Source organism: Mugil cephalus, chromosome 10 (genome assembly GCF_022458985.1).
Source record: "Mugil cephalus isolate CIBA_MC_2020 chromosome 10, CIBA_Mcephalus_1.1, whole genome shotgun sequence".
NCBI classification, from domain to species: Eukaryota; Metazoa; Chordata; class Actinopteri; order Mugiliformes; family Mugilidae; genus Mugil; species Mugil cephalus.
In genome coordinates, this window is record NC_061779.1 from 5549526 (window position 1) to 5572010 (window position 22485).

The 22485-nt window shown below is 41.1% G+C and overlaps 1 protein-coding gene across 1 annotated transcript in view; it reads left to right on the top strand.

Annotated features, from left to right (window-relative positions):
• cdh13 (cadherin 13, H-cadherin (heart)) overlaps nt 1–22485 on the top strand; it is a 340354-nt gene that overhangs the window by 158799 nt on the left and 159070 nt on the right. The window contains exon 7 of the mRNA XM_047596634.1: nt 14706–14850. Within this exon, the coding sequence (XP_047452590.1) occupies nt 14706–14850 (145 nt within the window). The remainder of the gene's footprint in view (nt 1–14705; nt 14851–22485) is intronic.

The following is a 22485-nucleotide window of genomic DNA, read 5'->3' on the forward strand; positions in this document are numbered from 1 at the left end:
CACGGTTTGTTGTTTAATCAAATTTTACAACCACTGCTCCCCTTTTCTATCTGTGCTTTTCGCATATAGCTGCTCTGCTGTGGCAGTTTTCTTCTCCAAGAGAGGATTTCTGATTAATGTGATTCTAATCTGTGTTATTGAGGTGGAGGAACGGTGACTGGGTGAAAGCCTGGGCGTTTGACCAGGTAGTTTGTGTGTTTGTTTGGTGTGTTTCTTATTGTCTTTACTGTACTTGAGAAGGTAGATCTCAGTGCAGATCTATTTAGATGTCCTTGTACGTCCTTATGCCTACTCATGTCCTTTCTTATATACTGTACATATATATATATTATTTTTCCACAGGGCCGAACATAATGTTATATCAAAATGTTTTGAAGGTTTTTTCTCCAGGCTTGAGACTCAGGTTTATAGAATGACAGCGGCAAGTGAAGTTATTTAACCTCAAATCTTTAAAAAAAAATGATATGAAGCTATACTGAAATATGTCTGTTTCTGTAATAGTTAATGGAAACAAGGTGGACCAACATGTGAGTTATCATCTCCTCTATAATCTCCACTTTGATTGCACCAGGTTCCTTTTCAATTAATAATTACTTAATATTCTGCACATTCCATTTCACAACATGTCCGTTTGGTAGGTTCTGCAGTTTTTGGAATCTGTAATTATCAGATATGAATTACTGAGAATTCCTGGCTGCTCAAAACATATAAAACACCCAAATATCTCTAGAACTTAGATCTTCAACGGGGGGTCCACAACCCCTAGGGGGTCCACAGAGGTACTGCAGGGGTGTTAAATCAACCAATGTTTGGTTGATTAGACGTATTTATATCTATTTTTTAATTATTATTATTTCATTTCCCCAACAGATTTAATGTTTTTGCAAATACACATTAATTTGAATCTGTTTCACACAGAGTGCCACACTAGCTAGACCTGTAAATCTAAGGCTCCTGTACATAGTAGGCCCCACACCTATCACTGCTAAGACAATCACAAGGCTGCATATTACACAGTCTGGTTCCCCGCTATTGGCCAAGAGCCTATTCAGTCCCCAGGATAAATATTAGCTGTGCGTATGTAGACAGCTACTTTATCATAAAAAAGACAAGTGATTAAGACTTTGACAACAAGACAGATCCCAAGTGTGATGTAGATAAACATGATAATGTTGACATTCGTGGAGAAAATTAACTAAAACCTAAACTTTCTTTAGGACTTATTTCATGTAATGTGTGTTTAGTGTGTTGCTATTTCATTGGATACCCTCAGAAACGAGGATTTTCCGTAGCCACGGTGCAGAAGAGATAAATACCTGAAGACACTGACAGTGTTGGGAGGAAAAAAAAAATGTGTTTGGCTCGCTGACCAGATGGCTTCAGACCATGTTCGATTGAATTTTGCTGGCCAGCCTCTTTTGAATTTTTGTCGAAATGCAAGTGCAGCAATGTAGTCTGAATTGGTTGTGGGAGGGTTTGGACTAATGTACTTCCGTCATTCACAGTTTTTCGATCACTGGGGTGGCCAGTTTGCTCGCGATCAAGACATTCCCGCAAAACACAATGAGTCATGGAGTCTGAATCCACTGTCTATGCTTTCCATGGAGAGATGTTTGTACTTCGGCTTCCTCCCACCTCCAAAGACCCTAAATTAACCCTAGGTGTGCGTGTGAGTGTGAAGGGTTGTTTGTCTCTGTGTCAGCCCTGTGATAGGCTGGTGACCTGTCCAGGGTGTACCCCGCCTATCGCCCAATGCCAGCTGGGATAGGCTCTAGCAACCCCCGTGACCCTAGTGAGGATTAAGCGTTATAGGAGATGAGATGAGATGAGAAATGTGCAACAGTAGGTGTAAACATAAACATAGACAGCACCAGCATGTAATATGTGGCCTCGTGAGCGGCTCAGCAGCGACAGGGCCGAGGGCTACTATGTACAGAAGGCTTAGATTGACAGGTCTAGTGTGGCGCTCTGTGTGAAACGCTGCACTGTTGAGACAGCTCCTGTTTCCTGTGATAACGTCTTCTGCTCCATTTATCTCTTTACTAAAATATGTTGGATTCATGTTAATGTATTTTTAGAGAAATTTTAAAATGTGGGGGAGAATTAAAAAAAATATATAAACATGTCTAATCAACCAAAGATTTTGCTACCCCACTCTGCAGTACCTCCGCAAAGCCCCTAGGGGTCGAAGACCCTCTGTTGAAGACCTATGATTTAGAGTTTAACTGATCATAGTGTTGGAGCATAAGCTAAATGTCAGTCAGTGGAGTCATTTAAACAGTGAATTATGTTATTAATAATTGCGGTTAATTGCATGGTTTTCAATACATCGCTAATTAATCACACATTTACAAAAATGTGTTCCAAATATATCTTAAAGGGATCATTTTCAAGATTAAGATGGCCTTACGAATATCGGAGTGGACTAGTTTATCCAACTGTAGGTTATTATTAGGTTATATTATGAGATAAACAGAAAAAGCAGACTGTGTGGTACAGTGTCACAACAGCTTTAATTTTTGTTCATGGACACATTGAACCGACATATTCACCTTTTGTTGCAACACTTGCCCTCTCTGGGAGTTTTGGCAGGTTCCTACATCTAATTTTCTGTTCATAGAAAAAAAAACTGTATGAGTTTCATGTTGTATGCCATAACGTGTGCATACAGACAAAGAGCTAAACTTCAGCTACTGTCTATGCTCTTCCCTTATGGCAGTCTAATGCCTTCTTTATTTACAGTAGGTGTAACTTTATGAGCCCGAGGCTTGAGACAGGTGAAGCCTGTTGTCCAAATCCCACTCCTGTTTTCTGCTTGGCTGGACTGTAATTTCCTGGGCTTTGGAGAGCAGGATACGCTGCCCTGCACACAGGAAAACAGGCCTGATGTGCACTTAGTCCCTGTATGTGGGCAAGAGATAAAGGGCACACACAAACACACACACATATACACACCATCAACATCATTGCCACCACCTACTCTCTGAGCAAACAAACCTCCAGCCGTCATAATAGCTCTTACCTTCAAGAAATATAGCCTCTATGCTTTCAAGCCACAGGGTCACACTCCGTCGCACTTCACTGATAATACCAGCGGTCTATAATTTGTTATTACATCCACATAGTTGTCTAGTTAACAGTGTTTCCTTCCTATGTCACGCATACAGGAATTAAACTCTCCATTTAAGATCTGTTTGAGATCTTGGTTTCTAAAATTATCATCTAGTTTTTAATTGCGCTTAATAATTTGCTTTTAAAACACAGCTTCAGACAGCAATACGTGATCAAACACCCTTGACAAAAATAAATTTCTTTCTGGCACCTGGTGAGGCTTTGAAGTTCAACTCACCATTCTTTATGTTTTTCTGCTAATATTTTTTCTGCATAACTAATATTTTTTCAGCTACATTTTCTGCTAAACTCTGACCAACTAAACTTCTTCTCCTGAATCTTTTGGGATTTTTTTTTCATACAGTTTTCACACTACAAATATACTGCTGCCCTCTGGAGGATAAAATGATTTACTATGAACGCACTTCAGGTTCTGCTTGCCTTCCATTGCATCACTGCCACTTGCTGATTTCCCAAAGAATGCTCGGGTTGTAGTTCCTAATTACAGAAGGTGCTTGTCTTAATCCAAAAAAAAAGTGGTATTAATGCCTTAATTTTGACGTGTATTCTCCCCTCACTATAAAACCTCCCTTTAGGTCAAGATCATTCGGCTCTGAGGGTTGTGCCACTATCCTGCTGTCCTTCCAGAAGCCATTTTAAACCAATGCAGACATACTGCTGCGCCACTACTCCCAGATAAGCTGATTAAACAGTGAGTGGCCAGTTGCGGAGCCTCTGGCATTACTGCTGCTAATTCAGCCTGTCCGCCGCCTGCTGAGGAATATGGCACCACCCCTAATGCTTTCTGCCTTAGTACCAGGGCAGCTCCGCTTACATCTGTGGAGACTGGAGACAGAAACACTACCAGCATTGTGTACTGAAACATCGTACACTGACCAAAAAAGACTGGAAATGGACTAAGGTGGTTCAATACCTTACTAAGATCTATCCTGTGGGAGATACACAAGTAAATACATCAGACATTGCCAACAATTTTTAGGCCATCTAAAAATAAAACGCTATTCCTTAGTTACTTGGCCCCATGACATCTGAAAGATTATTTGTTCATGTTTTTGGGTTCATTTAACAGTAAATTGCAACTATTGTTTCAGCTCAATATTTATAACAAGCATGTTATAGACAGACACGGACACTGGAGAGAGATATTTATAAAATGTATGATAGTCTACACCTATTGATACCTTGTGGACCAACAAACTAATCTGTAATTTTGTCCTAAATGGACACAGCTGGTTTATTCCAGATACTACTATTGATTGATTCATTCTAATGCAGGCAGATCACTGACTGCCTTTTGTGTGTGGTGGCTCTGGATGGTGCCTGACTCCGCCTAACTCCTGTCTAATTAAAAGGTGGGCATAGAGATGGAAAGTCCCAGTAAAATGAGGACATGGATATTGGCTCGCCGTATCATGAAATTAGTGTCCCTACAAAGGTTCCTGCGACCAAGTCCCTGAGTTGAGATTGGAAAATTGAGGTCAAGGGATGCCCGGTGTAAAGGCGACATCCAAACCTCACAAACTATTAGAGAGAGTTCATATGTTTATATCATCCATTCTCACCCATAATATAGTTCACAAAAGGGCCCCAAATACTAAGGTTTCTTAAATGCACATCTGGCAGAGTATTTCTTCAAACTACAGAAAGGAAGCCAGGAACAAAGCGGGGGGACTGATTTCCAGTACTTCAGGATCTCCCTTTTTTTTTTTGCAATGCCAAGAATAAGTGCTGTGGAGGGAGAGTCAGCATTTTGTCGGAGCATCCTAATATCGCTAAGAGAATTTCTAAACTTGGAACAGGCCCAGGAAAGATGAGCGAAGCCCCCCTCACCTAGTTTGCATTTACTTTACAGTAAGACCATATTCACTTTGGTCCTACTTTTAACTGAATGAGTCAGAATCTTACGTTACATAGTTGGACATTTTAACACAGGAACTAAGTGTCTTTGTAGCCAGCCCCAAGTAGCCATCATTGGAATTGCTGCTTTAGGTATGACTGTTTTTGGTTTCTTTTTCAACTTTAAGGATACAAGCTCATCCCCAAACTGTGGTATAAATTGTATTGTTTTGTATCGTATCGTATCGTATCATATCGTATCGTAGCGTAACGCATCACATCCTATCACTTATCTATCATATTGTTTTGCAATGTATCGGAACGTATCATATCATATGTAAATGTACAATCTCTGCAAATATGCACTGCATCATTTTGTAGACATTGAGTGTAATAGTATTAGTAATAGCAAAAGTACTTATATTGAATGCTAAATGGCTGAACTGCCTGCAATGCCTCACTGTTTTAGACCCATGTTCATTTTCTTAATTTCATCATGTATTTTCAAACACGTATAACAATATCTTTATTTAAAGAAAGGTAAACCTACAGTAATTGTACATAGCTGTCCGGCTGCTGGTGGCATAGTTCATTTCTAGTGCTTTGGTCTATATTCAAGAAAGCTGCAAAATGGAGCACTCAGTTCTGAAGTGGCAAAGATATTAGCTGACGGCTAAGCTTAGTTTTCCATCAGCTCTCCAAACAGTGCCGTGAGTACCAGACAAAAGGAGATTGAATTATACTTTATAGGAAGGGGCTGTTTTGTACCGCGATACACCAGGGAGAGCCTTTGTGACGCTTTCAGCACCTTTCTGGAGCAGGATTATTTTTTATCTTGCCAGACGGACAGTCGAATGAAAGATCTTTTCTATCATTTTCTATCTTCTCTGTACTTTTAACTCCCCCACTCTTTTCACCTTCCATCTTTCTTTCAATCTCTCTCCCTCCAAAGACCATCTATTTATATCTTCTTTGACATTCCAAGGGCTTCTTTTCTTTTGATGTAATGAGGAACATTTGTGACTCTGGGATTAGAGACGGTGAAAAGAAATTCGCCCAGTACAATCCAATATTCCAAGGGAAGTTGGGTTTGGTGAAGAACACATTAACATTTTTTTTTTTAAAATTTAATTTAAAATTTAGACTATCTGGGACATTTGTCACAAAACAGACTTGTTATAAGGCGTATAAAATCATTAACACTGGTTTTAGAATTACAAATTAGACCACCAAAGCATTCAAATTTCTGTTTAAGGATTTACCAGTGGACTACATGAAGAACATCAAGGGTAGTGCTTACACAGTAATATGAATGGTTCAAGGGTGGCGCGATGACACTAGTTAATTGACATTAAAACAAGAAACTGGGCTCATGCTGAAAAATTCTAATTAGTTCCACAAATGTCCCACCAATGGATGATATTTGTGAGCAGATATTTAATATAGAAATTATCAGACCTGATGCACTATGAATATCCGTGCATGTGCATTATGGCTGTAGGCACTGGACTGCATTTAAACAGGGGCAAATAAGTAACACCCAAGTCCAGCAGGCTATGTAAATGGTGTCACTGAGCATTAACAACACCTCACGTATTTAAGGACCTCAAAGACACATATGCTGTAAGCCGTGACATGTGACAGTTGGCATCTGTTCATGACGGCTAATGATAGCTTGTCTCGACTAACACAAGGATTGCTCATAACATGGGCCTGGTACTGCTTATAATATTAGTCTACTTTCATTCTCATTCAGTCTGTCAAAATACAATGCGAGTGTCCCCTAACAGACTCGTATGTCTTTTTTTTACTCTGCAATGCATAATGGCTACTTAATTGCTTATATTGCAACACCCCTTCCTCGGATGGTAAAGACACTGTAAAACCAAAGTAGTAGACTGACTAATTAAGTTGTGTTTTCATTTCTGGAACCTGGCATGGCTGAAACGTCTGAGGAAAGCTCAGATCTTGTTTAAGGGTTGTGCAGCCTTTTTGATTAGGCTGATGGCATGAAGTTGTGCCTGCACTTTGCAGAAAAATATGCTCTTCAGCAGTAAACTCTCATCCATTCCCAGTTGGTCTCTCCGGATCTTTCAGACCATTATGGTGAGAGCAAGAAACACACTTGGCAGCTGTGCTTCCTTCTTGACAGCCCGCTTCCGTGGCTTAATTTCATCGGTGTAGAATTATTTTTCTGAAGCTAGATAAAGCAGACGTGTACGAGGCCAGCGGATTAATAGCCTCTTCTCCCAGTGGGTTTTATATATATTTATATATAGAGAGAGGAAAGTGTGGGAAAAAATGGTAAACTAAGAATGCTTTCAAAAATTTAATTGATAACACTTGATAATATTTTCATCATTTTACAAAATGCAAAGTGAGCGAACAAAATAAAAATCAGTATTTGGGGTTACTACCACTTGCCTTCAAACCAGCATCAGTTCTTCTGGATATACTTGCAAAAAGTCAGCGATTTTGCAGGCTTCTAGTCAGGCGTATGATCAACCAATTATACCAAACATCATTACTGAAACAGAAACAGCTGTGGAGAAGGCTCAAAACTGGGTGGGGAACAGCCAGACTCTGCTATCAAGGTGAGGTTGTGGAAGATGGTTTCATGTCACTTGTAATATAATATGGCAAGACTGAGCACAGCAACAAGACACAAGGTGGTTATGCTGCATCAGCAAGGTCTCTCCCAGACAAATATTTCAAAGCAGACTGGTGTTTCAAGATGTGCTGTCCAAGCTCTTTTGAAAAAGCACAAAGAAACAGGCAACGCTGAGGCTCGTAGACGCAGTGGTCGGCCAAGGAAACTGGGACTTGTGTACACTCAGCTACTGTCTGGAGAGGTCTGGCCAGAAGTGGTCTTCATAGAAGAATTGCAGCCAAAATCCATACCTCTGACATGGAAACAAGGCCAAGCTACTCAACTATGCACTAAAACATGGGAACTCGGTTGCAGAAAAAAAGCAGCAGGTGGTCTGGACTGATGAGTCAAAAGTTGAAGTATTTGGCCGTAGTGGAAGGCAGTTTGTTCATCGAAGGGCTGTAGAGGGGTACAATAATGAGTGTCTGCAGGCAACAGTGAAGCATGGTGGAGGCTCCTTGCAAGTTTGGGCCTGCATTCTGCAAATGGAGTTGGGGATTTGGTCAGGTTTAATGGTGTCCTCAATGCTGAGAAATACCTGCAGATACCTATCTATCATCAGTACCATCAGGGAGGCTTATGATTGGCCCCAAATTTATTCTGCGGTAGAACAAAGACCCCAAACATGCAGCCAAGGTCATTAAAAACGATCTTCAATATAAAGAAGAACAAGAAGTCCTTCAAGTGATGGCATGGTCCCCACAGAGGCCTGAGTGTGTCTGGGACTACATGAAGAGAAAAAGGATTTGATGAATCCTACATCCACAGAAGACCTGTGGTTAGTTCTCCAAGATGTTTGTAACAACCTATCAGCTGAGTTCCTTCAAAAACTGTGTGCAAATGTACCTAGAAAAAATGATTCTGTCTTAGGTTGGTCACCAAATATTGATTTAATTTAAATTTCTCTTCTGTTCTGTTCTCTGCATTTTGTTAATTGCTGATGATAACTATTAACACTTCCATTTTTGAACACATTCTTAGTTTACAGAATTTTTTCACACCCAACTTTTGCACCATACTCTATTTCGAGCCTAGTGCATCCAGGTCTAAGCTTTGAGTGGAAAGGGAGGGAAAAAGGTTTAAGAAATTGAGGGAGTTTGGGGGACATCTGTTGTTATCATACCTTGCTGTCTGGTGTAAATTGAAAAGCAGAGTGAAAGGCTTTTCACAAGTTGACAGACTGAGGAACACAATGCAATAAGTACAAAGCAAATCCCTAAAGTACATTTCATCTTCAATTTCATCTTTCAGTTTTGCATCTTCCCAATCCAAGGGTTGCCAGCAGAGATGCAAACTTCTCAGTTTCACCTTTATTAGATTGTCATTATATTTACTGGTCAGGCACACACATTGATGCCCTATTTGAGTATTGCCTGTGTCCAAGGAAGAGCACCGAGGATAGTTTCAGGGAGGAAAAGCTCTACTACCTGGGGACCGTCTGAACTGTGTCAGGGCAGGACTGATTTTCTGCTGGGTGGAGCGCAGCCTGCTGATAAAGGCTGAACCACAGGGGTGTTTGGGTGGTGCTCGGTATTATTCACCTTGAAGGTACCGCAGAGCATTTTCGCTGGGATCTTAAGAAAGCAGTAGGATGGCAGAGTCCCTTTGAATTCGCCTCTCCGGCACAGGGAGGGCTACTTGAATGGCTCAGGAGAAGATGAATTCTGAGTGAATGTGAAATGAGGCAATGGCAGTGGAAGCCAGCGGAGACGCTTCCATATGCATGACTCGATCCCTTTCACCATTTTCCCTTTCATTCTTCCTATTCTTGTCTATAGTTAAGGCTGTGATAAAACTTCCCTTTTCTTCCACTCCTGCCATAATAAGCCAAGTGCCCAATTGACTTGAGCTTCAGCTCACACCTCCGCCTATTTCCTCCCTTGTTATCAACCCTAGCTTCTCATCTGGACACAAAGGCCTTTCAAGACTCAATACGGTGGTATTCTTGAAGAATGACAGGGGAGAGAAGAGTAAAGAAGAGGGATACAATATTTGGTTTCATGATACTGAAATGAAATGAACAATTTCAGAATAAGGTCCTAAACAGTTTATTCAGTTGCATATGTAAATCTTATTTACTTCTAACACAGAATATTTATGTCTCTGCTGGAAAAATGTTTGTATGCATCACTTATGTGTCTAATCCTTGTTCAGTAATGTTGTCCACGTTGAAGGAAATTAATTCAGAGTCATTTTACACCAAGGCTGTGACAGTATTATGAAAAATGTCTAGCACATGACAACATCACAACATCAAGAGGGTCAAGGGCTTTGTGTATAGCAGGTGTAGTATGACCTGTTCCCACTTGAAATACAAAGCGAAGTGCAGCATTTATTTTGAAAGATTGCTGGACTTAAAAGTAACTTAGAGCTCTCCACCAGTGTGCGATAAGAGCTATAAAATGTTCACGCAGAAGCTTCCCTGACACAGTCTCAGGGCATCATGGAGTGTAACAGGAAGGAAAGTGAAACTGCAGGAGCGAGATCATTGAGACGTATTATGTCAGATGACAAGATACAGTCGCAGATCCAGGTCTGCAAGCTTAACTTGGTGACCGTTGTATCTGTCCGCGTGCTTATCGTCTCTGCTCTGACTGACTACCACCAATCTGGCACAATCGAAAGCCGACCACCTCTACTCTATCACGGCTTTCACTTTCCCAACAGATGAAATCTCCATAGCTTCTTGCTATTTTCAACTTGAGGAAGTATTTCACTCTGATCCGTGATAGATGCAAAATAGCCACCTCATTTTGCTGACGGGCAAGTGATGAGTCGTGCGAGGAGTGCAATGCCTCGGGTGTGGCTTAGTCTTCCTCTACTTAGCTACACCCTCACTCTGTGTGATGATTGGGTGCTCTTTAGGAACGGAATGGGTCATTTTCTGTGAACACTGATGTGGTGAAAAATGAAGTAATATAGGACTGAGTACATTTAAAGCATACTCTACATGCACACTTTCAAGTACATATTGATATATTTTGCTTATTTCCTCTAATTTAATTTCCCTCTTTTTCACTTTTAACAGTAAGATAATCAGTTTTAGGTAGAAGATACTGATGATAACAATGTGTATGACTTACACCTGCTATATGCTGGTAGTCCACATAGGTCGATGCGTTAACCTCCTGAGACTGTGCGTCCTCATATGGGGACGTTAAGTTTTAGTGACGGCTTATTCTACTTCATTTAAACTTTTATCCTCATAACTACACACCAGATTATTTATGTTTATTGACTTTTCTAGTTTAATATGATACGCAAACGTAAAAAATTCCATCCAAAGTAACGAGCTGTAACTAATTACCAAGTACTCATTTGAGGACATCGGGAATTCATGTCTAGGAAACACCCATGTTCAGTTTTATATTTTGTTACATATTAGTGACTTTATTATAATATACAGTGAAATAATCCCCGTGTCTACATATGAGGACATATTTTTTTCCAAAAACTACTTACTGTTCAAAGATTCTACTTCGTTTTTATAGTTCTTAGGTCCTACTCATCCCAAATATCTTGGAGAAATTAAAAATGCATACCGAACTAGAGCTCAGGTCTCAGGAGGTTAATAGACAATGTGCACACTATACTACAAAAATCTGAACTGTCTTTTATGTCATTCATGCACTGACAAAACTGAACGCGCGCATCGTGCCTGCAGTTTTTCACAATCCAAATGTCACCAAATTGAAGAGGGAGGGTGCATAGGTGTAGATGAGCATTTAACCAAAGAGGTATTAAAAGAGACCTGGATAAAGTAGATAAAAGATGTCCTGCTATCACTGATCACACGTGTCTTTGCTGTGTAACTGTGTATGTTTGAGGACGCGGAAACGGGCTACTGCATCGTCGTCACACAATCTGAAGTTAGACACCTCACAGCTAATGTCCTCATTACGGCCTTGGCATGCTGAGAAGAGAGACCGACTACATGTGCTAATGTATCAGCGTGAGTGAGTGAAGTCACGCGTGCATACATGTTCATCGGCTTCGGGAGGATGTATCTTTTGTGCTGCAGATTCCTTATTCTTTTTCCTTCCATACATTGTGCTTTTAGCATGTTCCAGCCTCTCTTTGTGCTGTCCAGCGGTTGGGTTGAGAACATCATTAGTTAGAGAGTTTTACAGGATTGAGACGGAGGAGGGAACGGCCCCCCTCTCTTGGTATATTCTCGGTGCAGAGTGAGAGGAGGACGAAATGACATATGAAGCCATTAGGCTACTTTCATCTAAAATTCTTAATTCAGTTGCTCGTGTGCCATTACCGCCATTAAAGTATACAATGCGTCAGGCACCATGGCGATTGAGAGATAGGAGGACAAAGAACCTCAGAGGAGGGAGATAGTCGGAGAGTAGTGGGATGACCTGTGTGATAGAGAGGCTGCATGACGCCATGCATTACTCAGAGGAAGAAGATCGGTAATATGATAGAGACAGAGGAGAACCTTTCTCACTCGCTTCCTGTTTTCCTAAGGAATCTCCACAGCCCTGTGTCGGTCTCAATTTCCTCAGCTGCAGATTAAGACTGAAATGAAATAATTCCATATGGTGTCTTTAAAGGATTAAATAAAAAAGGTAAACCCAAATACTCTCAAGTGTAGTTTGGGATGCCTGTAGAGGTGGTAGTCTCTATAGAGTTGGCTCTTAAACATCTGTATTTCATTTTTTAGAGACATTCATTTGTAGTACTTAACTAAACAAAAGAGACTACTGAGGTTTTTCAAAAATAGTTAGACAAAACCAGTTGTCTTGACTACGGTTTCATTTTTTTATTTTTTTTATTTTATAGATAATGACACTAAAACACACAACTTTCAGTAAGGACAGCATAATAAATGACTAAAATAAATGACCAGCTATGCTCTTCTTTCTTCTTAGTAGGTCAATGTAGAATGAATTCAGGGTCTTGAATGTTCCAGTATTACACAGAATTGTCTTTCTTCAGCATGAATACAGTTGTAACGTTATTAGCCTGTTTGTATTGGGATTTTTGACCTCAGAGCAGCTTCCAAGAGCAGATCACTTCAGCATGAAACTGAACATAATTAAACAATGCTCTGGGCGGGCAGCTGGGCAACACTGTCGCTCTGTGGTTGGCACTGATGCCTCCCACCAAGAAGGTCCGGGTTCGAGTCCGGCTCGGGTCTTTCTGGGTGTATGTTCTCCCTGGGTCTCTGGGTACTCCAGATTCCTCCCACCTCCCAAGACATGCTTGTTAGGTGAATTGGTGATTCTAAAGTGTGAGTGGTTGTTTGTGTTAGCCCTGCGATAAGCTGGTGACCTGTCCAGGTTGTACCCCACCTCTCGCCCAATGACAGCTGGGATAGGCTCCAGTAACCCCTGTGACCCTAGTGAGGATAAGCGGTAGTACAAGATGAGATAAGATGAGGTGAGGTGCTAGCAGCTTGTCTTTGATGGATGGATGTGGAAGCTGCGCAAATTATTCATGCTGCATTGAAAATGAACCTTGTTGACTTTAGTGATCCTTTAGCTTTTCCTTTAGAGGAACCAAATCAAAATTAAATATGCACCACCTTTGTCTAAATATCTGATCAATATCCCCATCAAACTCAGCTGTGTAGATTTTTAATGCAAACTAACTAATGTGCCAAACTGATATACTGAAATAAGATAATGCACAATGCATTTAAGTCAAAGCCACAGTGTTCTGTGCACAGCACCACAGAGCCACTGGCTTTAGCTGTAGAAATTTATCTTATTTATCAACCAGAAGTGTGGTGGTGTAATTTTTAGACACCTTTTTCCTCTGTGTGTTTTTTTCTTGTGTTTTCATTTTGCATCATTTGAGATGTTTCTCGGCTGCACCTTTTAGGCAGTCAGTGTGTACCCCTGAGCCATCACCGGTGTGCATGTTGTGAGGACCGGTCTCTCTCTGTCTGCTTCATGTCTCCGCCGTGATGTATAAAGAGCTGGAGATCTGTGTGTCTGTCTGACCAGTGGAAACTTTCCACAGTGGTCTGGTGTGGGTGGACAGTGCACGTCTTAGTGACATGCACACGAATGCCAGATCCAAATGTTTCCCAGCTGATCACTGAATCGTCACAACGTGGTGAATGTTATTTACCTTTCCTGTCAGTGGTTTTAATGTTGTGGCTGATCAGTGTGTCATATGTTTGGTATATCGCAATAATTGATTTGACTTGGAGACAGCAGTTATTTACTGCAAAAAACTAAAAAACTAAAAGAAAACACCAAAATGATCTATTGCAGCAAAATATTTTATATCATAAGCTACTTTCCCATTGTTTGGTTACACAAAGAAAAGTAGGGGCCATGTTATATTTATTTTAAATATTCTTCTTTTATTTTTATATTCTGGTATTGTATTATTAGTAGTTGTTAAAGTCCATATGGTACAAATACAATATCACTGCTGCAAAACATTTCAGTGAAGGGCGGTGAAAGAGGTGGGCTCACTAAACAGGACGGGGTTGTTCCACTCTGGGTTAAGAGTTGCTAGTTTGTTGAATGCATATTGTGCATATTTTAACTCTGCTCAAGTGAGCCAGCATGGTCCCATGGGTTACTGGGGAAATGACTAGAAATATTGCAGAGTAGGGGGGAAACTGAATGCTTTAATATGAAATGCAGGCCAAATGCAGGTTCTCTCAGAGGAGGAGGAGACGTTGTGGAGGGGAGGAAGAGTCTGTGTTACATAGAAGGACACAGTAAGGTTGGTAAGGTTTCAGTGGGTGGAAAAAAAATTACTGAAAATAGTTTTTAACAAAAATCACTGTCATTTATTTTTTATTCTAATGAAGAGCTCACTGGCAACATGAAAAATACAAAACAACAGAAACTGTACTTATTTGTGCTGTTTTAAAAAGCATCATCATCATTTGCTGAATTAAATGGAGTAAATGGTATTTTCAACAGTCAACTGTGTTAAAGTCAGGCTGTGTCTTTTATTATGAGAGTTGATCTTAAAGCACGTAATCTGAACCACTCTTAAAATTTCACGAAGACGACTTTAAATGAAACTCACCCCCGGAGAACCATCCGCACTGTGAAAAAAAAAAAAAATTAAGTATTTTCTCTTCTCTTCTCTTCTCCTCTCCACGCAGCTGGAAGTATCCACCAAAGACTACGCTGGAAACATCGTCGAGGGACCGGCCACTCTAGTGATCACTGTCATCGACCAAAATGACAACCGGCCCATCTTCAAAGAAACCCGTTACACGGGGGAGGTGCTCGAGGGATCCCCCACAGGTACGTGACATTGTTACATCGAAGGGCTCTGGAGAGAACTCATTGGATTTAGCTGGACAGCAATATCACACACGCTGCGACTGCTACGCTGGATACATCCTCCACTCTGAGGCCCCGTGAGGTGTTGTTGACGGCATTTACATTTGTGTCCTCAGCAGTGTGGTTTTTGCATGTGGCCGCCACGATAAAGTCAGCATCACGTTACGCACGTCTCGATGCGGCCGTTCATTGTCACGTACATGTTTTTTGTCGCAGCTGCAAATTCTGGATGTGCCACAGCAAATTATGCAGGGGTATAACACCCATATAATTACAGCAGAAACACCCCCCCCTGTCTAATAGATGATGCTGCCACACCTTCAGTGTGGGGTTTTTAATTGGCCTAATAAATGGGGGAAGCACCTAGAGATTAAGAACCATCGATAAATGGTCTAGAAAAACTACGAATGCATACTGGAGTGAAATGCCTGTACTGCAGGAAAGAACATTTGCAAAAAGTTCTTTCTTCCTAGACTATTCTCCACTATGTATATGGATAAGACATCAGCTATATTTTGGAAGTCCGGCATATTATTTTTGACTTTTGATCTTCACAAGTATGTACACAGAGACGTTACTGCGTGGACAATTCTACTTCTTTGCCATCTCCTCCGCCAACACCTCCCAATCAACAGCTTCAGAACGAGCCTGGCAGAGCCTTTCAGAGGACTCGTCACCTCTGTCTTCCACTGTAAATCTTGACATTTTTCTTCGATGCGTTTGTCACTTTGTCACAGTAGATTTATTTTAGTTTCCCTAAGACGTTGTCACCGCCGTTAACTGTTCTTTTATTTACGTTGACAGCTGTGCCCTTACTGGCCCAGAGCATAAATAAAAGCGGTTGTAAATGTACATCATTCCTATTTTGGTGAAGTTGTACTTTGCTAGCTTTCCGTCAACATTACACAAGCTGATTGTGCGTGCGTGTTTGTGTGTGCGTGCCTCGCGCGTAAGCCTCTCGTTTATATTACTTCGTCGATGGTACAGCTGTGGTGTGAATGGTTATAGAATGGTTCTTTATGAAATGACGTTTAAGCGGGGGCGGTCACATCTTTGGACTGTTAGATGTTGAACAGTTTCCTTTGCCGGTTACTTCTTTAACAGTGTTTTTTATTTTTTTATTTTTTTTTTTCGGGAGAGTTGCTCCAAACTTTTAAGACAGACTTCAATGCAGTCAGAAGAAAGTCGGGGAAAAAGGCACATTGGCAATGACGAAACTGGCAAAAATGAGTTGCTTCACCCTGTGCGAAGACAAACATGCAGCAGGCAGATCGTGTGGAGAAAGAACATCCGTTGAATAGAATGATTAGAAATAGAAAGCGCAAACAGTGAAAAATGCTTAAATAAACACCTATACGTGGGAGATTCCGCACCGCGCTTTTCGCTGGGTTTATTCTCACATCATTAACACAAAAGCCAACAGACAAAAGCCTTAATCACCAACAGAGCTTTCCAGAGATCTGTCAACAAACACACACGCACCCAGCTTCCCATAGAGACGTTTCGAGCAATTGACAACTTGATGCTGAACTTGTGTTATGAATTGCTAATACGGGCATTGCTTATGCAATAGCATACAGTAGGTAAGCAACAGCATGTCATGGCTGGCTATACGGGAAGAGATAATAGGCTGACAAACTTGACACAGTTGAGTCTTGTTAGGTGTAATACAGTCAAACTCTAAGTGCATTTTGATGTTTTCACCTTGCAGTAAAAAACTGTAAAGCACTGGTGGAAATACCCAGTAATTGCTTCTTGCTGTATGTTTAGTTGTGTAGTTTTTCGTAATGTTGGGGTCAGAGGCTGAGGATATGTTGGTGTTTCTTTTTTTTTAAATTTTTTTAATTTTGTTGCTTTTGGCTTTCCTTCAACCTTCAGGTCTCCCATTACGTTACGCAGCGTCTGTGTTTGAGGTTTGAAAATCAGCTTTTTGCCTTTTAGCTGCACCAAAATCAGAAATACGACAACCCCCAGCGGGGAAGTCTCTTGGTTTGGTTTGATCCCAGCGGGCGGCAGACCTCACAAAAACACCTGAATCATCATACCGTAGTGGCTTTTAGCCCCGACTCTGTGTGGTAGACAAGTTAACTCTGACTTCTGCAAGCTCAGCACTAATACTTGGGGAAAAAAACAAACAAAAAAAAAAAAAAAAAAGTTTTTTCATTACTGGGTTTGATCTGATATCATCCGCCAGAGACCTTCTTGCAGCTTGGCCTGAGAGAAATGAATTTAGTTTTATGCAATTATATAATACTCTCTTCTTTTTAAAAGCGTTATGCCGTATCTCAAAGACATTCGGTAATTGCTTCCTGTAAGCTGCCTCTTCCTGAGCGGAGCTGGTTGAATAACCAAAATAAGGAAAACTAGATAAACTCGGGCTTTATTTGATTTCCAGTATGGTGTGATCTGACAGTTTTTTTGTACTTTGGTTGCCATGGATGCCAGACCTAATATAACTCAGAGATTAGATGAAGGATGCAGCTCTGGGGCAAATCTATGTACTAAATAGCCTACTTAGTGTCAGATAAACTTCAGTGTTGTGTGTTGTAATAAATCAATCATTTAAATGAATAAACACCATTCTGGCTCCCCACTGGCTCTCCTCAGTAGTAAGCATTTTGAAAGGATTGCATTTTTTTTTTTTTTTTAAAGAAGCAGCACATACAATAGATCGATAAATCCTGGTTGGTCTTTTCCACCAGCAATATAATGGTCACATTAACAGAAAGAAACGGCTACGCATGCCTTGAACATCAGGTGGTGTGCAGCGGGACTGAGAGTTTGTTTTCCTTTAGGAAAAATATAGGGAGCGCTGAGGTTAATCCCTGACAGTAAAGTCGCTGGCCAAGAAACCAAAACGATGAGATGAAAGACACTAATAAGCTCCGTATAGCTAAGGGGAGCTGCAGAGCTATCTTTGGTCTTACAAGCAGTCATGTGAGACATTTTTTAATTTGCTTTTTCTTTTTTCTTTTTTTTTTTGACTGTAGCAGTTTTTCTACGCTGAGAGTGACCTTATTTTACTAGTTGTATATGATGTATGGGACCTGCAGGATTTCAAGGCACAGTTATTAACTTGGCTTTGTTTCAAATTGAGGAATTCTTTGAGTTTGGTTGTTTTGGTCACATCTGTCTTTAATAGATCTCTTTCGTGACCAAAACAAGCCAAACCACCTACACTGATCAGGCGTAACATTTTGGACCCCTTCCTAATATTGTGTAAGTCTCCCTTATGCCTCCAAAGAGCTCTGACTCATCAGAGAATGGACATGGGTCTTCTGGGGGGGTCCTGTGGTGCCTGGCAGCAGAATGTTGGAAATGGGGGCCTTTGGGTCTTATGGGTTGAGGGAAGAGGTCTCCGTGGATCATGTCACAGATGCTCCATCAGTTTGGGATCTGGTGAATTCGGAGGCCAGGTCAACGCCTTGTGTTGTTCTTCATGCTTTTTGAGTTGTTTCTAAATGTATGTGTGTGCCTGTGTCAGACTGCTGATTGCTGTGGGAGGGGTTGCTACATGTCTAAGTGACATCCACATGAATACCAGGTCCAAAAGTTTCCCAGCAAGACATTGAGTTGCCACAAGATGGTCAGTGTTATTTACTTCTCCTGTCAGTGGTTTTAATTTTGCAGCTGATCAATGTTACACAAAACTGGTTTGATTTGTGAAAACTCCTCATCCTAGGTTTGAAAAAAAAAAAAAAATCGTATGAATCCCTTGAAGAAAAGAAACATTGTGTGAAGTGTGAAGGCCAAAGCTGCACTGAGAGTTTAGCAGAATTAATAGTTTATCTCTTTATAACCTGACTTTTAGCACCATTAATTAAACCATTGACTTTTATCCAAATCTCAACTGAGTTTTCACTCAAGCCTTTATTGCGTATCATGTATAAATGGTTTTATTTCATTCTCTGTCAGTTTGGCGAGCTGCACATCATGGAAATCATTTCAGAGATTATTATTTAATTTTTTTATTTGTATTATTTGTTGGTTGATTTTGTAGTTTTGGCCACTAAATGATTTCCTTTCACTAAAAGAAAATCTCCATATGGCCCCAAAAGCGTTAAAGAGTGTTAAATGAAGTCATATTTGATGTAAACAACACACTATGTTGTGTGGTGGTGCTTGTTCATGTGCTATGTGCGCTGACATTGTGTGTGTGTGTGTGTGTAATCTGTACCGGGTTGGTGTGTGTGTTGCACAGTAGTGGCATGGGCAGCAGGGAAAGCTGTAGGGAAGAAAGTCGCAGTGCTCTGACATTTCTGTGCAAACTGATAACAAAGGCAGCTAAAGCCTGAGTCTCCTGGCAAACCCTCTCCTTCCTCCCTGTTTACTCTTCCACTCTTCGTTTTCTTTCTTTTTTCTTTTCTCTATTCCAATTTATCTCTCATTCGCTTTTGCCTCCGTGTTCCACATTCCCCTGAGCTTTGTGTGCACACAAATGTACTCTACCATATTTACTGTTTTCTCCATCTTTGCTCTGTCAACCAACTTTTTTAGAAATGCTGATATTGACTTTCTCATGCCCACTTCACTCTGGGCTTTCTGATTTTACTTTGACAGCTTCATGCTTTTTTAAAATGCCTTCTTTCTATTGATTTTTTATTTTTTATGTTTTTTTTTAAGATTTAGTCACACAAATTTCACTTATAAGATAAGATAATAAAAAATAAGATTAATTAGCTTTATTATCATTGTCTGGTGAAAAACAACCAAATACAGTTTGGCAGGTATTTGGTTCAGGGGGTTTGGTTCAATAGGTGTGGGGGTCTTTGAGGATAGAAGCTGTTTCTCAGTCTCTTAGTTCTGGATTTGATGACTCTGTATCTCTTCCCAGAAGGCAGAGTGGAGAACAGTGGGTGCTATCCTTAGAAATGTGACTGGCTTTCTTCTGGAGCCAGCCAGTGTAAATGTCTCTCAGGGGGTGGTTGTGGTGAGCTGATGGTCCGCTCTGCCACCCTCACCACTCGCTGCAGGTCCTTCCTGTTCTCCTCTGTGCAGCTTCTGAACCACAAAGAGCAGCAGCAGGTCACGATGCTCCATACAGCTGACCTGTTGAGTCTGACAGGAGGCGTTGGGGGAGGTGACGGCACCTTAGCTTCCTGAGGGAATGGAGTCTTTGTTGCACTTTGCTCACCTGGTGAGAGATTTGTGAAGCCCAGGTGAGGCCAGAATGGATGTGAACACCAAGGAACTTAAAGCTATCCATCCTCTGAACTTCCTCTCCTTGTACTATATTCTTGGAAGTAGTTTTAGCCACGTAGTTATGGGATCCCTTGCTCTACCACATGTTTGCATGGGTGCCAGGAAAAGCATACCTTCTTCGCCTTCATGAACCATCGTAAAGGCTACAGCAGAGGCTGAGTGCAAGTTTCTGTTCAGTGACAGGAAGAACCAGATAAACATCTTTTTTTCTACATCTTTTGTAGATACACACGTACATCTGACTAAAGATATCACGTAGAATTAAAAGGTAATGATAATACGGTAGCATGTTACTGGATGAACGTAGCATAATGGAGGAGCTGGCTTTGTCCAATGGCTGTGAGGAGGTCAGCTATTACCATTAATTCAGGCTTGACAATGTGACCTGCTAGAACTAAAACTATGCTCAATTTGTGTGAATGGGGGCACAGTCATAAGTGAATAATGAGTAGAGACAAGGGGCTGAGGACACAGCCTTGCGGGATGCCGTTGTTAAGAGTAAGCGGGGATGATGTGATGCCCCCCATTCTGACTTTATGGCATCTATTGCTCAGGAAGTCTGGAATATAACAGCACAGTGGACCCCCTAATGCCCAAGTCGTTCAGTTTTTGAACCAGTTTGTGGGGGATGACTGTATAAAAAGCTGAGCTTAAATCCAAACACAGCATTCTGACACAGGTGTTGTTGTTATCTAGTTGCAAAAGAGCTGTGTAGAGAGCTGCAATGATAACGTCCTCTTTCGACCTGTTGTCCTCGTATGTAAACTGGTTTTGTTTTAGGTCCGCAGGGATTTGACGTTGGGGAGGATGAGTCTCTCAAATTTATCCCAGAGTGTGGAAATTTGCATTCGAGAACACAGAAAGAACAGTGTAATTACACTTAATCAAGGCAAACAGTGATCTCTCTCCATGCCCCATTGTCTGTCTTTATCAGGGCACGCTCCTTCATTTGTTTTGGGAGTCACTTGAGAATCATCAACAGAACAAACATAACTGAGAGTCTTGAATACCGTGAGTGGATTTACATAGAGGAAATAGTCCGGTCAGAGTTTTAGCCACGCTTCTGCAAAATTACTGTCATGTGTTTTGGGGTAATTTATGTTCATCTCTGGTCTGCCAACACCACGCAGACAAGTTAAATCTAGCTTCTAGGTGATACATCTTGTGTAATTGGACATGATGGGGGTATAAATGGAGATATTACTCATAGCCGAATCTCTGTTTGTGTTCCAGACTAATTTGTGTTTATATCAGTAGTAATTAAGGCCTTAGCTCCTGCTGTGAAGGGAGAGGTGGGGTGGATCTGGTTTACTGTTATGTTCTCATGCACATTAGGCGACACACACAGGCAGGATAGACGCAGCTAAAGGATGAATGACATAGATAAGTTATTACGGGATGTAATTTTATATGGAGGTATAGTAAATCCTTTTCTTCTGGAGCCATTCCTTCTGGCTCGATATTATGGCTTACTGGGATACAAAATTAAGAGCCACCATTACTGAATATTAGTTATACACGGGCCTTTTCCTGCTGTGACAAGTTAAAATGTCTTCTGTGAAAATTGAGTCTATTGAGAAATTGTTCACTAAATGAAATACCTGTGAAATCAAAGGCAGAAAAGTCTCATGCTCACTGGCCTCAAGAAGACACACTTATACAAAACCTATGCACATGGAAGAGCGTCTGTGTACCAAGCCACATGCCTCTTGTCAAAGTGCTTCCTCTCTCCACACAGCGCTTACCAGTTCGCCCAAGGGGATCCTGTTCTTATGAACCTGTGATGCAGAGCGCAGTCAAGGGGCGAGGGGGTGTGGGGACATTGTTTGCTCTCTCTTGCGGCTACAGTCAGCAAGGCACCGCTTGAAACACAGATCAGGGAAATACGGTATCAGCGGGTGCTGAGAAGCTGACATCGATCGTAGCCATTGAAGTCAGCACCTGTGTTTGAAAAGTTTCAACTTGGACCACTCTCTCTCAGGAGAGGGGGAAAAAAAATTGCAGTCGCAGTTATAATATATCACTAAAATATAACGGTTCACGGTCATCACTTTTTTGGTCATCGATTGTATGTTGTTGCACTAAAGGACAGTGATGTTTTAAATGAAACACTGAAGTCAACATGCTCGCAATAATGCATCACCATATATACAGTGAATATGTCTATAAGATCTACCAGTAGATCAGAGAGTAGATCAGACCCACTGTGCAGCCTGTGCAAAGATGCCCCTGAGGCAGTCCAGCACAAAGCAACCAAGTGGCTGGGATAGTGTACGGGAACATCTGTACCCGGTATGGAACAGAAGTATCTAAGTCCCAATAGAGGGTATGCATTGATATCACTGCCGCCTGGTGTCAATCCCCCCTGAGTGGCAAAAACATGGTGAAATGTAG